This window comes from Annulohypoxylon truncatum, assembly GCF_022578515.1.
Source record: "Annulohypoxylon truncatum strain CBS 140777 unplaced genomic scaffold F4807scaffold_29, whole genome shotgun sequence".
Taxonomy (NCBI): domain Eukaryota; kingdom Fungi; phylum Ascomycota; class Sordariomycetes; order Xylariales; family Hypoxylaceae; genus Annulohypoxylon; species Annulohypoxylon truncatum.
In genome coordinates, this window is record NW_025953815.1 from 342,085 (window position 1) to 361,768 (window position 19,684).

Genomic DNA, 19,684 nt, shown 5'->3' on the forward strand with positions numbered 1-19,684 from the left:
CTTTACAGGCAACCAACGACCTTTGGTCTGATGTCGTACGGGAACGTTCTGGAAAGTCCCAAGACAGCATCCCTTCCCTTTGCAGTCGTGACGTCTACAGATCTGCTAGCGTCACAACTCTGTCCTAGGTAATGTCCAATCCGTCAGCGTTTGGTTGTTGATATTATTTACCCCAAGGTGATTTTCGGCTTTCTGCCGTTCCGAGATGCTTGCCAAACCCTAACTTCCAGCACAAATTCCCAATCCCGTCTTATCATCTCCAACTAAGATGTCCGAGTGCTTACGTTCGTTCAATTGTTTCCGCATCCTATGTGCACTTGTCAGCCTTACCCAGCGGCAGCAATCCGCTCATATGTGGTATATGGAGCATGTTTTTTTTGGGCTGAACACTTGGCTGTAGTGGTCCACCCTCAGGTGGCATTGTCATGCAACTACTTAAGGTCCGCGGCTAAGGTAGTAGCTACTCATAGGATATGTTCACCGAACCCAAACTAGGTGTCTCACTTGAGAGATTTCACGAAATTACAGAATTTACAATGATACTTCCGGTTTAATTCTAAGAACCATTCGCAGAAGTATTGCTCCGTTGTTGCATCCTTCTTAGACGGAGCACGGCGACCTCGGTGTGGCTTACTTTATCGTACACTGAACACCTAGTAACTCGGATATACCACCCGAGACCTCCATATGCACTACCCCGGGGCAATGCTCTTAGCTATCATGAGCAATGAGCGTCTGTATTCGCTTATGATTTCCTGTTTACCGTTAACTTCCTACATCCTGGCTACGTCTTAACGATACTCTGACAGAAATTGGAGATCTCAGCAGGGCATCTATTCACGCATCTCGAAGCCCCAGCCAGACTCAGCGTTCGCCTCATGTTGTCGAGATATGCAGTTTGAGCCCTAATCTACTCCACCGACGCGAGTTGAATGGTTGTCACACCCATGGACGACTACCATGTATTGGTCAACCTGATATTCTGGTAACAATGATAACAGACAGTATTTCAGCAGCCCAATGAACATCTCAAACCAAACATCGCAATTTCTAGTTTTGTATTACCGCACCTTTCTATTATCAACCATTAGGCAACTTCATTCCGTCAACCGCTTTGCATATTCACCACCAACGAAAATAAGTTTGCTCTTCGCTAGTCGAATCGTGTCTCTTCCTAGTGAAGTGAGCAACATACCAATATAAGTACGACTCCGTCCCGTAGAGCGTGTACTCGTTCCCTCAAGGACAAGACAAGACCGGTTAACAGAACGGCACACAAATCGACATCAAAGAAAACATACCTCAACTAATCAACTCAGTCATGGACCAAACATACTTCTCAGGAGCTTATATCGGTTACGGCGATCAGAGTTATTGGCTTACTAGCACGGCCATGGCACGAAATACATCACACGGTAGCGACTATAGTAACTACTCAGAATCTAGCAACGGACAATACGATGTTGCACTATCACCAAGTTCTGAAGGTGTCAACACCTATTATTTCCCCAATGTGCCAGATGCGGCAGCCTATATAACGGACGGGCAAGGGTATGACGCGAACAATCAAGTCGAAGAGCCCCCATTCCAATACCAGTACTACGATTTCGATACTGGAGGAGAGTCAGGGCAAGGGCCGCACTGGAAACTGAAGCCTCAGTATACACCATCTGCAGAATTCCCAGCTACTAAACCTTACTATGATCCGATCCCTGAAGTGTAAGTGAACCCACCAAATTATTTATGTAAGGTGTATTCAGGTCCTGACTAGTTATATCTAGGCCACGTTCTGCCAATGGCATTTCGGGCAAGCACGTCTGTCTCGAGCGCTACTGTAACGCATCGCCGTTCAAACGTAAAGCAGATCTACAAAGGCATTACCTCCACAAACATCGTGACGTCAACCAAAAGAAGCCGTTCCCTTGCGACTGGAAGAAATGCCAGAGATCCAAGGAACCCTTCTATCGGCTCGATCACTGCAGAGAACACTACCGCGACTATCACATGGAAGACTTGCTACGACGCGGGTCAAACAAAGAGGCTCCCGAATGGTGGGATAGTCGGAATGTCGACCCCAAGTGGTGGCGATGTGCTAAGTGTCTTAGCCGCATTCCTATCGACAGCAAGCGCTTCGAATGCGCCAACTGCAAGACAACGTGTGAGCCGGAAAGACGAAAGCTAAGGGGCTACAAATGAGCGGTGGCGTACTCGCTACCAAATTTCAACCTCGCCTAACTTGGCTTCAGCACAATAGCTGCTAAGAGAGGCCTGATTCGAGAGCATCGTCGAGACCACGCTTCTGTTCTACGAGTTACCCAAACCCTACGCATTCATTACTCAATTTCATTTCGTTCTCTGGAAAAAACTGACTTGAGAAGAAATATACTGTGTTTTTTTGCTTCGCCTCGCTTACCCCGGACTGATTTTCCTTCTCCGCAACCAAATTTATCTGTACTACTCTTCCCTTTCTCAATTTCTGGCGGCAAATGGCGTAGGGCTATAACATATCCTGCATAGAAGGCGGCACGATCCGAGTGGCTATTGGTCTTTCTACAGTTCATTGCATATAGGGCTGGGCGGTAGATTATCTTAGAGGCAAGGCAGTCTAATGCCCTTTTTGGGTTTTCCCCTTTTCGCGCTTCCTTTAACTTCCCCGCTTCCCTGCCTCTTTTGTTGATGCTATTTTCCCCTTTTTCTCTAATCCATGTCGGGACGAGTATGAAGTGATGAGGCTATGTTTTGATTTTGTTTGTTTGTTTATGGTTATGGCTAAGGTTACCTTGTCTTGATCAGCGGAATCTTTTCCCCTTTATTTTCCCTGGGCCGAGGCGTTTCGTTACCACATACACTGTTAATTACCTGTCTATTGTTACCTGCCACCCTGTCATCTTGTATGGCAACTTCATGTTCCATTACTGGGTTACAGGGGACTCGAAGGCGCAAGGCTAGATTTGGCTTTTTACATCTGCTATTTGTAAGGTGGATTTACTACTTTTCTCCGCTTTTCCTCTCTCCTTGCTTTCAGTGAGTTTTTTTCGGTGGTTGGCTGTTTCTTTTTCTTCAATTTTTTGCCTTCTTTTAAGCGTTACTTTGTTACTCACTTGATGATTCAAATGAGTCAGGGCGCGGGAGAGCCACTTGCGTAACAAACAGAAAGTCCTAGGCGGGGGAATGTACCCAAGTTCAGCATTTTCTCCTGGGGATCCGGTTGGCTCTTTTTCCTCGGTTTACCCGTATGGTTATTTTTTATTCACTGTTTCAATGTTGTACTTATGCAAGGAAGGATGGTCTTGTAACGATAGGGCTACCGCTAGGTACTATTAGCGGTAGCAACCCACGGCTGGGTTACGTTTAAGGGTAGCTTGCCTACCGTAGGCAGTCAGATGCTTAGGCAGATAGCTGCCAATAAATGATATTAACTAATCGGTTCGAACCATTGTTGTTAGCCGATGGCTAGGCATACTTTGGGCTTTGAGATTTTGTTATAATATCAAGGTACCTAGGTAGGTATTCAGTTGTCATGGGAGTCCCTGTGTCTTTTGATTGACTCGGAGATCAGATGAAGTGTCCTGCATACGCGGCCTCGACAGGGCTAAGTGCATATCCGTACGTGTACAAGTAGGGCTGCGGGACATGGCTGCGCTGTAGGTCGCGGCGACCTAGAGAGGCTCTGCAGGAACGTATGTAGAGATATCCATATGGAGATGGGGAGCAGCTTGTTAGGTTGGATTATATTGGGTCTGACATGATTTACTGTTCCTGCGTTGTCTCTGATGTCTATTAATATCCCTGATATCGTGGGAGTTGTGGTAACTGTGGTCATGTGGTATTGATACTACGGTAGCATAGCATTGTACTTAACTGTCAGTCATAAGGGGTTGAGTCACGATAGTGATTATCCAGTACCTTAACTGATCATGTATATACCTAGGTAGTTCAAATACGCCTTCAAATGAGTAGTGCTAACGGCTGGCTATTTCTGCAGGTTGTGTTTACCTAGGCAACTGAATACGAGTCTTACCCTACGAGTAACCTTGTCTCTCGCTAGGAAGGTATGCCAACGTTACATGAGATTAACTAAGGCTTTCTACCTTCAAATAATTATGTAAGACATGGTTCAGACGGCGAGTTTAGTCGGTGAAAATTTTAAAACTTAGTAATAGGTATATCTGTTTAACTTAAGAAAAGGGCATGATTCGGTATAAGGTACTTCATACAACTGAAGAGGCTTTGATTAGTTACTTGGAAGGTTCTTGTGAAAAAATTGGTCGAGATGAAGTCATATTAATTATACGAGCCTCATGATTCTTACTCAGAGTTTATGCTAAGCTGTCCTAATAAGCTTCTCACCACGCGGCCGATAATAATTTTGAAGCCTCGACGTAGCTCATTAACAAAGAAGATAAGACGGCAGTCCGTTCTGAGTCGGGAGGTAATTAATATTTCGGTATCTTCGATACAAGGTTTTTTTTAGACTATCCCCCTGTCTGTTCCCTGTTTTGATAAATATTGGACATCATCGGCATTAACCCTTGTAAAAGCAATAAATAATTTCATACTATTAAATAGGACTGGAATCATTGTTGCTTTCGTGTCGTGTAAATCAATAATAGCGTACACCGAATAAAAGAAATTTTCTCCGAGAAATCCCACCTCGTAGCCTTTCGTTCTCGTAACTCCTCGGATGATCAAGTTAACCTAGCTTACTATTCCAAATATCATAATTGGCCTCAGTTAAGAATTAATTAAATTTCACTTTGTTTTCGTGATGTGTTGGCTCTTTAAACAAATGGAGATATCTCGGCAAGGCTTATACCAGGAAATGGAACAACCCCTACGCATCACCGGAAAGCTGCCTTGAGCGACCTCCAGGTGCCTAAGCCTACCATTTACCAGAAGTAAAAATAAACGCATAGGGAGCGCTCTACCTTTTGATACTTCTTCCTACACTTAAGTCGTAGTTTGACCACAAGTAGCATCAATGTTCATTGTCTTACAAATATTAGAAAATGTAAATAGTCGGGCCAAAGGTTATTATCCGTCCGAAGGACATATTACGCCCAAACTTTTTTTTCAATTAGTAAGCGCTTACGTAAATAAATCTTATCTAATTGATAAGTAATTGATAAGCTGATAAGGAATTGTCACACGCATTAATTGGCTTATTGGTCGCGCTAGAAGGCTAGCGCCTTGGCAAACACCTTAAATTTGTCCGCGCATTTGATTGGGTGCATCCCTTTGATAAGCTTAGTCATCAGGTCCAGGGACCTAGGGACTGATTATTCAACTGACTTAGGGACTGGCTTACTGACTGTTCAACCTACTGTTGAACTGACTGTTGAACTGACTTAGGGACTGACTTAAGGACTGGCATACTGACTGTTCAACTTACTGTTGACCTGACTTTAAACTGATTTAAGGACTGACTTTTCGACTGACCTAGGGACTGACTTTTGACCTGACTTAAGGACTGACTTACTGATTATTCAACTGACCTTAGACCTGACTTAGGAGACTAAGGTTAGGGTGGTTAGGGTTAGTTAGGATTAGGGTTAGTTCCGGGGGTTTGGGGGGCGGTGGGAGCCCCCCATTTGGTATATGTTTTGATTATTTAGGGACTGGATGACTGACTGTTGAACTGACCTTTGACCTGATTTTGAACTGACTGTTTACCTGACTTTGGGACTGATTATTCAACTGACTGTTCAACTGACCTGGGGACTGATTTAGGGACTTATTTAGGAACAGGTTTTAGACCTGACTTAAGGACTGGCTTATAGACTGTCCAACAGACTGTTGAACTTACTTAGGGACTGCTGGACCGGCTGTTCAACTGACCTAGGGACTGACTTAAGGACTGATTTAGGGACTGTATTACTGATTGATCAATTGACCTAGGGACTAATTAAGGGACTGTTCAATAGACCATTGAACTGACTTTTGACTTGACTTAAGGACTGGCTGACTGACTGTTCAACTAACCTTTGAACTGACTTAGGGACTAATTAGACTGATTTTGAACTGACTAAGGGACTGTTCTAGGGACTGTTGAACTGACTGTTGGACTGACTGTCCAACTGACCTTTAACCTGATTTAGGGACAGGTTTGAAGAACCTGTTCAAGACAACGGATTTGAAGTCCTTCGGACGGATACTGCCTTTTTTTCCAACCCCCTTTAAGCCCTGCCTCCCAAGTATACTGCTTTCTGCGAAGAAAAATTTTTCTGGCCTTTTTTTTTATTTTTGAAGTCCCCGTAGCTTTGGAAGGGCCAGGGGTCCCATAGCTTGCGAAGGGCCACCCCTCCCGTACATTGCGAAGGGCCGTACTTTAAAAATAAAAAAAAAGGCCAGAAAAATTTTATTTCCAAGTGTTACACCAAGAGTGCGCGCACTGCTAAATTTACCCCTTAGGTGGGCAGGGCTCCACTTGTCCTTGATGACTCATCCACTAGCCCATAGATTTACCTCCCCACAGAAAACCCTTAAAGTCTCATTACCCCTTATCATCCCTTAACCGATAGAGCTGTCAAAGCCGAATCGGACGACGCAGGCTGCACTCTTACAAGATCTATATAAGGCTAGTAATCTAGAATCGAAAACTGACTATACACTGTATCATTTGATACACCTTTTAAAATCTCATTGACTAAGATATGTCTGTATTTGTACGTATTAAATTGATCGGGAAACAATAGGTTAAAGGTAATGGCTGTCTGAGGTACCTAATGGGGGATATAGGTAGTACCTATCAGGTATATGCGGGGAGCGATAGCGCTAACGCTTTAAGGCGTATAGCGCAATAGTTTAAACTATTTTTAGCCATCTACATTCGAAGCCAATTCCGGCGAAGCTACGACTAGGAACAGAGCTGTAAACTCCTTTCCATTCCCATTCCTCTGCAGCAAACTCATTTATGTCAGTGTACTGTTGAGAGTATGGGACGAAGGAAGACCACCCTTATATAGCCTTCTGAGGAAAGTTGCGAGGCACATTCCCAGCACGACTTTGTCGAAGTGGCAAGTTGGCTTGCGGTGTATAGTTCCACGTTGTATACAAGTCAAGGCTTCCGTGCTCATATAATATCTAGAGAACACTTTTTAGCGAAACAGTAATATTATCTTTACACAGGAGGTGCACGACTCTGTTTCCTCGTACAACCTCGAGCAGAGTTCAGGCTCGGATATTCCAGTCACTAAGGAGTAGAATCGACACAAGTATCTCGCATTGCCGTACCGATTGGTCGCGGGCATCAACGGTCATGACATCTTGGTCACATATCAATGTAGCCTTGCTTTCCTACCTACCTACCTACCTACCTAGTGGATAATGGGAACATCCGGCTCCACCACCTTCATCCTTACCAAGGTATTCTTCTCCGACTGACTAAACCTCGGCTTTACATTATACTTCATCGCCATCATATCCAACGCATTCTGCCAAAACACCTGAGCAGTCTGTCCAGAAGCAGTCTCTCTGAAGTCTTTCGCATACGCAAGCTCTCTGTTCGCCCAAGCTGCATCTATTACATCTCGGAGATCCTTGGATCTAGGAGTCCTCGAACCTATGAGGGATCCCACGGCGTTGTTGATCTTATCGGTGACATGATCGAAGGGGCCTTCGATCGTCAAATCAACATGAGCCTCCTCATGGGCCGTTGAGAGATCCAGGGCGAAATACTTGCCGAATCGTCTGGATAGCATAGCAGTCCAATACGCATGCCTGAGAGCATTTTTTCTGGGGAGATCAGTGCTGATGAGCTCCCTATGAAAGTCTCTAGCCTCGTTGTTGAGATCCCTAATCTCGAAGGCTACGGAAACAAACATCATGTTGTAGTAGTCGAAGAGCACGCTAATCTCTTCCGGTGAGACGGGGAGAAATGGGATGAAGAACCAGTAAGGCGCTTCTTTAACGAAGTTCCAGGCTGATAAATCCCCCCGAGGGATCTTGTTGAGCTCTCCAATATTCTTTCTCTGGTGGAGAATCCAATCCTTAAGGTAAGTCTTGAAGTTTTCTTCCTTTACCTCCGGAAGGAGGGAAACCACATCGAGGTTGACATCAGAGATATAATATTTTCCGCCGTTGGGCTTTATGACAAACTCGTTGCTCCTTTTCAGTTGGGAACTGTGGATGGGGAAGGAGGATGTACCAAATGAGTCGGTCGGGATGTCGTCGTATCGGTCTTCGATATTGATTCCGTTAAGGTAAATATCGATAGACGTTCCCCACTCCCGCCTATGCTGAACTTTGATCACACAGTGCCCTATACTCAACAATTCTTCCCTGACTGCAAAGGTGATCTTCGACCAACGTGACTCTCCTTCCAGAGAAAGGTACGGGTCGCCTTTCCTAAGGCTGTCCACAAGTTTCCCACCGTTGTATGATGATCCAGATGACAGCCCAAGGGCATACACGGAATTCTCTTGCTTCAAGTATCCATTGTTATCTTTGAACACCAAAGCAGCATCAGAGAAGCAGTAGGTCCCTAAAAAGCCTTTGGACAGCGAGATGGACAGTCTGTTCTCTCCGGACAGCGCAGGTAGTGACAAACAGCATACATTCTCTGTCTGGAACGTAGTAGCAGAGGCATGCCTTTTGATGAGTGGCTGGCCATTCAGATTAATGTCGATGACTCCTCCAGCACTATTATCTCTCATGTGATTCAAGATCACCTCCACGGTTCCGTTCCTCTGTCCATCCATCGAGTAAGGAATGGAGAAGATAATGTCGATAGTTCCGCTGGATTTCTTCAGGGCCAGATAGTTCCTTTTTGGTCTATATCGGCACTCAATAGACACATCCTCGTTGTAAGTAATCGCAGGGACGGATAGTGATGTGCTCACGCTGAAACTTTCGAACGACGTCGACTTGATTACCAAACTGGTAGGATAGCTGTTGGCAGTAATTGTATTGTTGTTGAGAACGTTACTGAGATATTTGCCAGTATCGAGTTGGAGAGTTGTGTCGGAGAAGATAAAACCTACTCCGGTTGTGATGCCATCGCAACGGAACCTGTCTCCATGGAGGTCGACAAACTTTCCATTAGGACCTTTTAAGCAGGTTCTCCCGGAACCCACGGGTACCATAAAGAACTTGCAAGAGGGGTCTAAATCAACCCTGTCGAACACCAGACTCCCATCGCTAGACCTGCAAGAGAGGTAGTATTTGTTCGGATCTCTAAGTGATACGGTTTGGATAATCATTTTACAAGGAAACTACCTCGTCAGGTTGGTCTTTGGTAGTGAGAACTTTGAACGCTCTAGAAGATGAAAATTTCAGAAAATAGTTTATGGACCGTTGAAGTTTAGTAACGGGGCAAACGATGGAGATATGTGTTGAAATATTAAGTCGCTGGAAGTCTAAGTATACATTGTATTCAAGTGGTATACAATGTACTACCCACAAGGTTATACGGGTTACCTATCGTAAGTTAACTTCCTCGATTTACAACGTGATACTCATACCGTGTACCTCTTTCAGTGGTAGGGTGAGGGTGGCTTTTGACGTATGGATTGGCAGAACCGGCCATGATAACCCCCCCTCACAAGCTGAAAACTGCATAAACAACTGCAATATCAGCTAGGTCCTTAGGGTCCAGAAGCACATCATTTACCAATACTTACTTCTTTTAATTAAGGCTCGGGCCGGGCCGTCCTAGTGATATATGATAGATCCAACTTCTCCAATCGGTGACTGGTGTCGGGCTTGGCTTGGGTTTCAGCTGGGGTGCGTAAAATAGATCATCGCTTTATTTTCTACTTGAGTAAGCAATGAATTTTCAGCCCTAGAACAAGTTGCCCAAAGACGAGTAATCATACGAGGGCTATTCTAACCGTTAGCTGTGTATGCATATAATAGAGAAAGCTCATTAGTAATTAAAAACTCGGCAATGAGGGGTGGGGATCGTAGAAACAAAATGGTGTGTTCTCAGCAACGCCATTCCAGCAATCACGCTGGCGTTGGCTTAAAGTTCCCAGCTTAACCTTTTGGTTAGGTGCGTGTGGCTATTTAAGCTCGAGGACGACTCCTTTTGATCTGACACTTAAGCCTAGCTCTCGACAAACACACACTGCTAGTAACTTATATCCGAGATCAACTTTACCAAATCGCAAGTATTGTTGTTCCTACAAGTCTCGAACTTGTCGCCAACTAGGTACCTACAAGTAGGCAAGCCGTGTTGCATTAATTGACAACTGACAAAGGCGCTGACATTTTGAATAGACAATATGGGTGTTATCACAATAATCAACAACACCTCCGAGGACATTAATGTCAGTGTCACTGCCACTGGTAGTGACTTTGGCAAAGGGGGAAACGAGGACTGGTTCGTTCTTCGAGCCAACGGAGGAAAGGATACTTGGGGTAGCAGGAATCAAAAGCAAGTGATCAGATTCACCAGAAGCCTGACCCCCGGAGTATTGGTTGAGACTATCCTCGGCGTGCCAGACAATACTGTGAACATCTATTAGGTAGCAAGATCTCATATGAATGAGGGGCTAGAAGGCCTAGGAGAGGGGTGAAGGGTATAACTCTAGGAAGCGGTTATATAAACAACTGTAACCTGGATATGGAAAGTGAAGAGTATCTTTAGAGTATTCAAGACTTCAAGTTATCAAAAAGATATAAATTTTAGGACCTGAGAACAATGTCTAACTTGAGACTAATAATTGCGGGGTCGGCTAATACTCGGCAGAATGGACGCTTCCGACCCTTCCAGTTACTTTAGCCCCCCAAAGTCCTAAATGTCAAGCCACAAATAACCTGGAAATATTCCGATTAGCTAGCCACAAGGTATACGGTGCTGCGGCTGATTGTAGGGGTCTGATTGGGCGGCGAGGTCCGACTGGGTAGTCAGGGGCGCGCTTTAACTCGTTAAGATGGGCGAAGTTATTCTCAAACATCATTTGTGCTATTTCCAATGTCTTTTGTAGCTTCTAATGCTGCGCGTGTCAACGTTTCGTTTAAATCGACCCATTCCTTATCACGTTGACTGAGCTGCTGCTCGAGTTCCGGCTCGACGTTTTGTGATCCTAACTTCTGCAGCCACGCAGCGCGCCGATCTGAGGAAGAAATGATCCCGTCCATCCAGGATGTCACTTTCTTGTTGCTTAAAGCGTGGATCAAGCCAATCATCGGCGTCCGGCCTCCGAATTTAAGGCTCTGCGCTTTCACAGTAATTCCCTCGCGTTGTAGCCATAGCCCTGCTACTCGTTGGTCGCTGTAGACTATCCAATCGAAAATCCAAGCCGCGAGTATAAGGCATAGCAAAGCAATGCCATCCCATCCTTTTTGAGCGGCTACATAGCTCATTATAATGAGCTGTAGAACTTCAAGGCCACGTAAACCATGAGCTAGCCAACCATTCAAAGGCGACCTGATACTTTGGATCATGGTCTTATTCAGCACAGTGTCAATAGTGCCGCGAGAACCGACGTAAAGATACCACGTCGAAGCATTTTCATGGAGAGCCATAAGCATGCATCCAGGGAGATCCCCTTCATTATTGTGGAGATATCCAGCAGGCCGCTCGATTGTAATCAGCTGCCTGGAAATTCTGAATAGAATAGTGAGAACGACGGCAGCAGCTGTTCCATATAGGCCATAGAGGATACAGATGATGCTGACGCCAAGCAACACGATCAATCCTGACGCTTCGAAAAAGATCGCCCAAGAATAAGAAGAGGTAATTTTATGCTTTAAGGGCCTTGTGTTAGGCGTCGTTGAGTCGGAGAAATGAAGAATGTGTAGCGTTTGGTAGCGACGGAAACCTGGACCTGGCGTTTCGTTTGTAGAGGGTGTACTACCGCTTGAATTAGATTTACGACCGGGACTGGAAGATTGAGACGACGTCCTAGATAAAGGTTTCGGTAGGTGTTCCGGCGCAAGCTGTGTTTTGACGTTTCGAAGGACATAAGAATTGAGCATCGCCGCCGCCGCCCCGTTGGCACAGGGAAAGATGCTGCCCCAATTTGCATCCCAAACCATATGGCGCATCTCACTAACGGACGAGGCACAATCGAGAAACTCCTGATCTTGCTGAAGGAAATCGGCAATGGTTCCCAGAACGCCTAGGCGAGGAAACAGGCCGACGCCGATGAGACCGGCCAAAGCAGCCTGGCCTACTAACTGGTGCGGCAGCCGACTGCGAGCAAGATATATAGCTAGTGGTAGAAGCGCTGCCCATTCAAAAATAATGGAAACATTGAACGATGCCGCTGGTAGGACAGGTGGTGTGGCACCATCGGTTCCATAGCTGGCAGGGGGGTTTTGCGGTCCCATCGGAATAAATTGAATAAACGCTTCGTAAAAAATGCAACGCTATGAATCCTTTCAAGTTCAAGAATATGGATAATTTGAAGACCTGATTTGAGTAGATATAAGAGAAGGAGGAAAGGACTATTGGAAAAGAAAGACAGAAAAGAGGGAGGCAGTGTAAGTACACTTAAGCAGTCAAAGCAGCCTATTAAGTAGCAATTTGCAACTTTTATGTCAGGACAAGGCATAATTGGCTATCCATAGCATTCTACGATTGGATTAGTTGTAACTTTATAGAAAGGTGCTCGCTATTAAGTGCTACAGATTTAGTGCTTTAGCGCTGTAAGCCTGAAAATATATAGCGCTCCCTTTTAATAAATAAACCCGATTGGCGGGGTTTCTCCACCTGGACCGGGGCGGCGGGGTACACGAGGCTTTTTCGAGGCGCGAGGGAGAGTTGACCCGGCACGCCTAAGAGCCAGGGGTAGGTTCCTACCTAATCAAGCAGTTTCAACTACCTATGCTAGATTCTCGCTCTGCTCTTAAGCAGCGAGGAACGCCAAGTTATTATGAATTCTAAGCATACGGTTTCGCCATTGGAAGAGAGAGTATTGAAGGAGTTGAAAGAATGTTCCGCCGAGAAGACTGTGGGCTCTCACCTCATTAGTGAATTCAGGCCACGAGATATCTCAACGATCGATATAAACGGACGCCTGGCAAAAGAAGTTGCTAATAAACAGGCTGCATCCGCACGACCTAGTAAACGTGTTTCATTCCCCGGAGTTCATTCAACATCAGATTCCCATAAACGATCACGATGGATGATGATCAGAGATCTCTACAGGTGCACTCACGCCAACTTCTCATGGGAGCATTTAGACCGCACGTTTATGCAGAATGCCGTGATAACCAGATCCATGGTCCCGGATTCTCAATCGAAGAGGGATGATGTTGTTAATTGCACGGCAGCCTTGCTGAAACGTTTACCACCTACACCACTTCCGCTGCCTAGTGATATACTACAGCCAACAGAGGAACTTATAGGGGGATGCTGGCTTAAGAGTGACGCAGGAAATGAATACTCCTGGGATCAACTCTCTACGGTTTCCAGGTTGTCGAGCAGTGTGATTCGCATGGGGATTGCCATAGCTTTGACATATGACAGAAAGGCCGACCTCAACGTGAGCAGTTCTGAATCTCACGACTTCAGGCAATTTTTGGATTTCGTCTCCGACCTTATTGACGGCGTCTTCTTCGAGCTTGAGAAGGGGCCTGTGAAAAAGAACGACACGTGGGTGAATAGCACATGGCGTTGGTTCGCACTTCTTACTTATCTGTGGAGTACCTGGCAACGCTGTTTGGCCTTACACTACTGGTGAGTAACGCCGTTAAACTAGATATAGTCGTCTCTATTGATATGGTGAAGGCGAGTTCTGCAAGATAGCTTGCAAACAGGATTTGACTACACTGGTTTCGGAGAACTCGGGCTTCGCCCGAACAGAGGCTCGTTTCTTGCCCTGGAGTTGCAGCAGAAGGTTAGGTCGCAAGACAAGTTGCAATACATGTGTAACTTGGCATTTCAAATCTTACAACGAAGTAGATCGACTTCCCTGCTCGATCTGCGGCACTTTCACCAGAGATTTATTCAAGTGTTTGGTGAAAGGCCAGCAAGATGCGTTGGCAATCGGGTCTGTTCTGGACTAGGACCTGACCATTGTAAGCGAATTAGGGGAGGTGACAAAATCGAGGACCAAAGTCAGCACGATCTCTCTTGTACGCGTAAACAGGGATGCAGCCGTATGGTATGGAATAAAGCTTCATATCTAGAAGTATGCGGGCCACGCGCTGTCTCTATTTCTAGCTCCTCCGATCAACTATGTTATAAATTAGCCGACGCGAAAACCCTAGCGATCTCACACGTATGGCTTCATGGCCAAGGCGGTCGGCCGTAAGACGGGATGAATGAATGTCTTCATCGTCGGTACTGCAAGATTGCAGAAGATTTCGGCTGTTCGAGCTACTGGATAGATGCCGCTTGTTAGTATCAACTCCGAAGGTCTCTCCTTTTAGTTCGTACGCTACATAATGACATTCTTTGCTAACGTTTACTCATAAAGGCATCCCTGATGAGCACGTCCTGCGCAAAGAAGCTATTTCGACTATAAACCAAGTCTTCTCAACGAGTCATGCAACTATATTGTGCGATAGAGATCTAATGGACATCGACATCTCGATTATACAAGACACAGACAACACACCTGCTAGTGTAGCCCTTCAGGAATCTATCCTTTCTATAGTCCTTGTTTGTGACTGGAACGTGAGGGCCTGGACGTTACTAGAGGCCTTACGTGGCAGAAAGAACATCCAGCTTCTGTGTAAATCGGGAAACGAAAACAAACTGATTTCGTTAACCGAAATACTTCGCACTGTGGCATTCTGTGGGGATATCACCATATCGATACTCCTCTTAACGAACCACCACTTATTTCCACCCCCGAACGCTACTCATTGGATTAAAGTCAAAACAAGTAACCAAGAGCTGTCGAAGTTTCAACATATTATCTTCGATGCTAGTTTCGATGCCAGTATCGTTTCAGCACGAATAGACCGTGGTTTCGTCGCGGTATCAGAGGCCGCCTCGCTTCTGGGACAAAGATTCGCTTCTCGCCCCGGAGACGATGTTATCATATGGAGCCTCCTCGTCGACGACCCAGTGGTGACGGATGCTCAGGATCTATGGGCTAGAGGGAAGTATGGAGGAGCACGCCTCGACAGCGTTGTTCACACTGGCCACTTACTCTCAAGCGTACAGAGGCTCACTTCACGCCAAGGGCCATCATGGGCACCTAGACAACCAGGGCCTTACCCTGCGGCCAATGAAGAGCCTCCGGCATCCAAATTGTACCCTCCGTATGACGGCATTCAGTCCCAGATTGGTCTGATTGAGATTGGTAAGAACGGGGACGCATATCTCCGAGCAAACTGGGGAGTTGCAGTTATTCACTTCAAGGACGGCTTTGCTTCGCATTACCGTAGCTTTCAATCCACAGCAAACTGCTTGGTCGATGAGACCGTGCCTGATCAGTTAAAAGAGCACCTAAAAGGCTATAAGGAGGGCATACTACTCCAGCCTTTACAGCGGGAGGCTGCGCAAGGAGAAGGTATAGAGAGCTATAAAGAACCTTGCGCAAGCATCTATGGAGGATATGGTGGTATTTCTGAAGGGCTTGTGTTTGCCGTGTGTGGTAAGAAGTATCAGAAACCTGGTGATGGAATATGGACATGGCTCGGAATCATTGACTGGGGGAAAGATTATAGGTTGCCATACTTTGAGGAGCGAGAAATTATTCTAGATTAATGCGCAACAAGTGACGATTTATGAAGTTGGTGTATAAGGCCGCCCTAGAGCTCATATTTTCTATTCACATCTCAGGGGAATTTCGAGTAGGTACCTACCGGTAGGTATCTAGTAATGAAACCAAGTTATGAATAAGGGGTAAATACTTTCTAAATAGTACCTAGGTACCTGAGTACCTATATGGGGAACCCACGTTATAAGTAGAGATACATACCTAATACATATTCTATTACTATAGTTATAGGAAAACAATTTGGCTCTCATAGCAAGTACACAGTGTTAATCAAGCCCCCTTAATCAGCAGCACGGTATTTGTGACAGCTGACCACATCATGTGATTCTTTGACCACAACCCAAGGCTTTCTTCAGGCTCCTAGGCTCTTACGCACCTAATTCGACGTCCAGGAAACGCAGGGTCCTCCACTGTTACGAAAAAGCCCGGCGGAAAGGCTGAGTCCAAAGACCTACGGCCCTCACGCCTATCCGTAACATGAATAGGTAATCCAAAAAGGCAAGAGGAATCATCAAGACTGGTTGGCGTACAACAGGTGGCTGAGCTCCCCCAGATCAAACGCCTAATAGCCAGGCCTGAGTAAAGCGGCAAGAGATGGCGTGGAGGATAGGGGGGCCAGCAAGGGTGACTTCCAGGTGGTGCAACAGATAAATCGAAGGGCTTGCTCACACCTATACCGACGCCAAAATTGATATTACGTGCATATATAATAACGCAGTAGCCATTCGGAGAATTCGTGTCTTTTGTCTACGTACGAAGCCAACGTGCTCGGCGAACAACAGCATTCCCTGAGCCTCGAGGTAGGCAACATCCGGGAACTGTCCCGAGTCCGGTTGGCCGCGCAGAAATGTTGGATGGGATCGGCCCGAGAGGAAGTCACTGCAGTGACTGAAACGTGGTAGGCATGTATTGTAACATCGGTGTCTGCCTGCGCGAGGCAACCGGCCGACTTCACGTAAGGCTGGGCCTTACTTACACTTATGCATGGCTCGGGATCACTTCCCCGTCATGCGCATTGCAGATCGGGGATCGAAGCGAACACGGTGTCGAATTTCGAAATAGTGTCGGCTCGCACATTGCTTATCAAATTGTCCTAAATCCAGGGAGGTATGTTACATTTGTGAAGTAAGGCGATATTGTTTTTTGGCTGCAATGTAGTTGGTTGCCTTGCTGCCTTCCCTGCGCCTAATATGCAGTGTACCTTTATAGGTAAACCGACTGAGATACAGGGACAATGACACCACTTCTAAAGCGCCTGAATGCTGTAACTACTGTCTAAACACGGTGTTCTATGTTGCCTTATTTCGGTATAAGCATGTAACGTTGTGAGACCTACTCCTTCGCAACTACGTATATTGATATTTATAGGTTGTGTGTATTTGAATATGAAAGATATGCGTCCGGCATCGAAGGTTGGAATCAATAGGATAGTCAGGTAGGTAAGTGTACCGAAGAATATGGAGAATTCAAAAGTTCCATAAGACCTTGCTTATGATTCAAATCGGGGTTTAACAACTAGGTACATGTAAGACGCAACCTTCCCTATACACATCATCTGAGTCTATATTTAGGTAGAGAGTGAAGTTGAATAATACGTCGGTTGGTTTTCTTCACACAAGGGTGATTTCATCGGTTTTATACTTGGTAGAAATGTAGTCTGCCGTTTTACTGGCATTCTCCCACTTGGCCCAGAACCATCCCATCCCGAGGCGTTCAAAACAGCCTGGTTGTTTGGGAGATGGACCCAACGCCAGATAATACAGGCGTTTCCCTTTAGCCGTCAGTGGCAATATCCAGGTCGAACACGTAGTGAGAGTCGCTCGCAGACTATCCTTTTCAGCATAATTGATTCGCCTAGCAGAGGCAATTATTTCCCCCGAAGTATGATCTAATGCAGCATCATAAGCAGCGAGTGGTAGGTCTAAAAGCAAGCGACTATGTTCGAGATTGGTGTCGAAAGGCTCAATATAAGGTTCCCTATTTTTGTTAGTGTAAAAACGAATGGTCGACTGGATAACTTGGGCCCGGAGTTGAATAGATCCACTAGAGACAGGACCAAAACAGTTCGTCGTTGAGGGTGTTACCGAAGCGTTCACAATGTAGGCGCAGCTACATTCCCCATACGACGTTACCTTGTTTATACGGCCGTAGCTGACATAGTAGTCGCCGACGTTAATAGAAGCCCAGCTCCAGCTAGGGATATAGAAGTCTTCCGGACTATTCGCGCTATTCGGACTCTCGGGGCCGGAGGGATACGAATTCTGCAGGTGCCAGAGAAGTCCATGGATAAGATGTTCTTTCCAGATACCGGCAAGATAAGTGCCACCGTACTTGGATTGGAATCTCGAGGCTATTGCAGAGAGGGCCACTAGCTTATCCGACCGTACAGTGAGCTCCCTTTTGCTGTAATCTTCGACGATATCACACCATACTGCCGTCTGTGCGTGATATTTAGATGCGGAAAGAATCCTATTTCTGTAATCTTCGATGTTATCACACCATCCTTCCGTCTGTGTGTGACATTTAGATGCAGAAAGAAACATATTTTCGAGGTTCATTTTCTGCCTGATTCTCGATGTATCCGTGAATACCCAGCCACACTCGCAGTAAGAATCCTCGAGGCATTCCCATCGTATCTCGTCACGTCCGAAGATAAGATACCTCCTCGCCAGAAGTCTCTCTTGATATGCCCATGCCCGTTCATCTAAAGGTAATTTTGACGCTCCAGTGTGGGTATCTTGAAAAATTACGCGATAATCGCACTGGATTAAGTCTGGTTCAGCTCTTATGTCCGATTTGTCTTCCAGATCTGGTTCTTGGTCCGATTGAGATGCGGCGTTTGTGTCGTTTAGTCTCAAATTGATGCGGCCTCCTTTGGCACGAGGCCGATCTCGCAAGAAGCCATCGTTAGCGGATGATGCAACAGCGGCAGCTAAAACTAGTTCTGCGTTGTTGTAGACCCTTTCCATCTGCTCTGCTTCTCGCACCCAATCTTCTTGGTCGTCCTGGACGATGCAAAGACTATCGATCCATATATATCGCAGCCCTAAACTTCTGACAACCTTGATAGCATCCTTGAATGTTGCGGGTAAATTTTCAAATGGCATTCGTACTCTATGCGAGCTCATGTTGTTTTTCAGTGTTCTGAGAGGCTGAGAGCCGCCCCAGCAATAACTCAACGCGACATATTTGATACCACCTTGGGAAACTTCAACCTCTTCACGGAAGACAAGTTTAATGTCGCCTTGATTAGTATCAAGAAGCCTAGTAGGCACATAATGCCCGCCTTGTGCGGTGCATTCTGGATGTTGAATCCTGCAGGTCTCCAACCACCTCTTTGCGAGGCCAAGTGTTTCGAGCGAGCCGCTGTTGACTGGAAGTTCGCCGCATGGCTCATACATTTCGCGTAGAGGCGAGTTCACTTAACCTCTAGCATTAGCTTAAGAAGAACTGATCCGACATACTCATGTGGAAATGAACGATGAATTCATAGCACTTACTGAATGGATTAAACAGTATACACATTTCCTCGCTACCTGCCAGGACTCTTAATATTGGATCTGGTAGGTGTATGCTCAGCAAGTAACGTTGGCTTGGTGCTACGTTATGAGCAAAGAAACCCATTCTCGCTTCTGAATCTGCTATGCTTCCAAATTTCTTTCCTGCAGCGAACAATACCAAGGCACTTGTCGCGCAGATTGCACAACAATTGTCAAGTGCGAGTTTTTCGACCTGCAAATCTGGAATATTGACATTCCATTTACCTAGAGGCAGTTCGGTAAGAGATTCAGGTTCTGGCCATATACTGGATGGGCCATTGGGTCTGGAACCGCAAACGGGGCAGTTGGTGAGAGGCATCGTCTCTTTATTTTCCTTGGAAGTTAAAAATCTAGTATATGCTTCTAATTTTTCGAAATATACGGTACGGATTTATAAAAGCTGGGTTCGTATTAGCGAAGCAGTTAAGTATTTGTAACAATCCATTTAGGCTTTGCTTTAGGCCTCAATTCAGGTATCTTCCAGTACGATGCTAAGCCACATCTAAGCCACATGCCGATACT

The 19,684-nt window shown here is 45.8% G+C and overlaps 5 protein-coding genes across 5 annotated transcripts; 2 read left to right on the plus strand and 3 right to left on the minus strand.

Annotated features, from left to right (window-relative positions):
* Positions 1–1,321: 1,321 nt before the first annotated feature.
* F4807DRAFT_462949 (uncharacterized protein) lies at positions 1,322–2,196 on the plus strand (the record flags this gene model as incomplete). Its single annotated transcript, XM_048001899.1, has 2 exons — positions 1,322–1,719; positions 1,782–2,196. The coding sequence occupies 2 exons, from the start codon at positions 1,322–1,324 to the stop codon at positions 2,194–2,196; spliced, it is 813 nt and encodes a 270-aa protein (XP_047851740.1).
* A 5,120-nt stretch (positions 2,197–7,316) lies between these two features.
* On the minus strand, positions 7,317–9,200 carry F4807DRAFT_453030 (uncharacterized protein; the record flags this gene model as incomplete). Its single annotated transcript, XM_048000406.1, has 2 exons — positions 7,317–8,232; positions 8,410–9,200. 2 exons carry the CDS (start codon positions 9,198–9,200, stop codon positions 7,317–7,319), a joined length of 1,707 nt encoding a protein of 568 aa, XP_047851741.1.
* Positions 9,201–10,890: 1,690 nt separating this feature from the next.
* F4807DRAFT_462951 (uncharacterized protein) lies at positions 10,891–12,276 on the minus strand (the record flags this gene model as incomplete). Its single annotated transcript, XM_048001900.1, has 1 exon — positions 10,891–12,276. The coding sequence occupies one exon, from the start codon at positions 12,274–12,276 to the stop codon at positions 10,891–10,893; it is 1,386 nt and encodes a 461-aa protein (XP_047851742.1).
* Positions 12,277–12,880: 604 nt separating this feature from the next.
* Positions 12,881–15,610, plus strand: F4807DRAFT_453032 (uncharacterized protein; the record flags this gene model as incomplete). The annotated part of the gene is made up of 5 exons (XM_048000407.1): positions 12,881–12,918; positions 13,013–13,627; positions 13,679–14,193; positions 14,370–15,413; positions 15,456–15,610. The coding sequence occupies 5 exons, from the start codon at positions 12,881–12,883 to the stop codon at positions 15,608–15,610; spliced, it is 2,367 nt and encodes a 788-aa protein (XP_047851743.1).
* A 1,537-nt stretch (positions 15,611–17,147) lies between these two features.
* On the minus strand, positions 17,148–19,650 carry F4807DRAFT_191549 (HET-domain-containing protein). The gene is made up of 2 exons (XM_047993694.1): positions 19,124–19,650; positions 17,148–19,044 (listed from the first exon to the last, which is right to left on the minus strand). The coding sequence occupies exons 1-2, from the start codon at positions 19,479–19,481 to the stop codon at positions 17,234–17,236; spliced, it is 2,169 nt and encodes a 722-aa protein (XP_047851744.1). The 5' UTR covers positions 19,482–19,650; the 3' UTR covers positions 17,148–17,233.
* Positions 19,651–19,684: the final 34 nt, after the last annotated feature.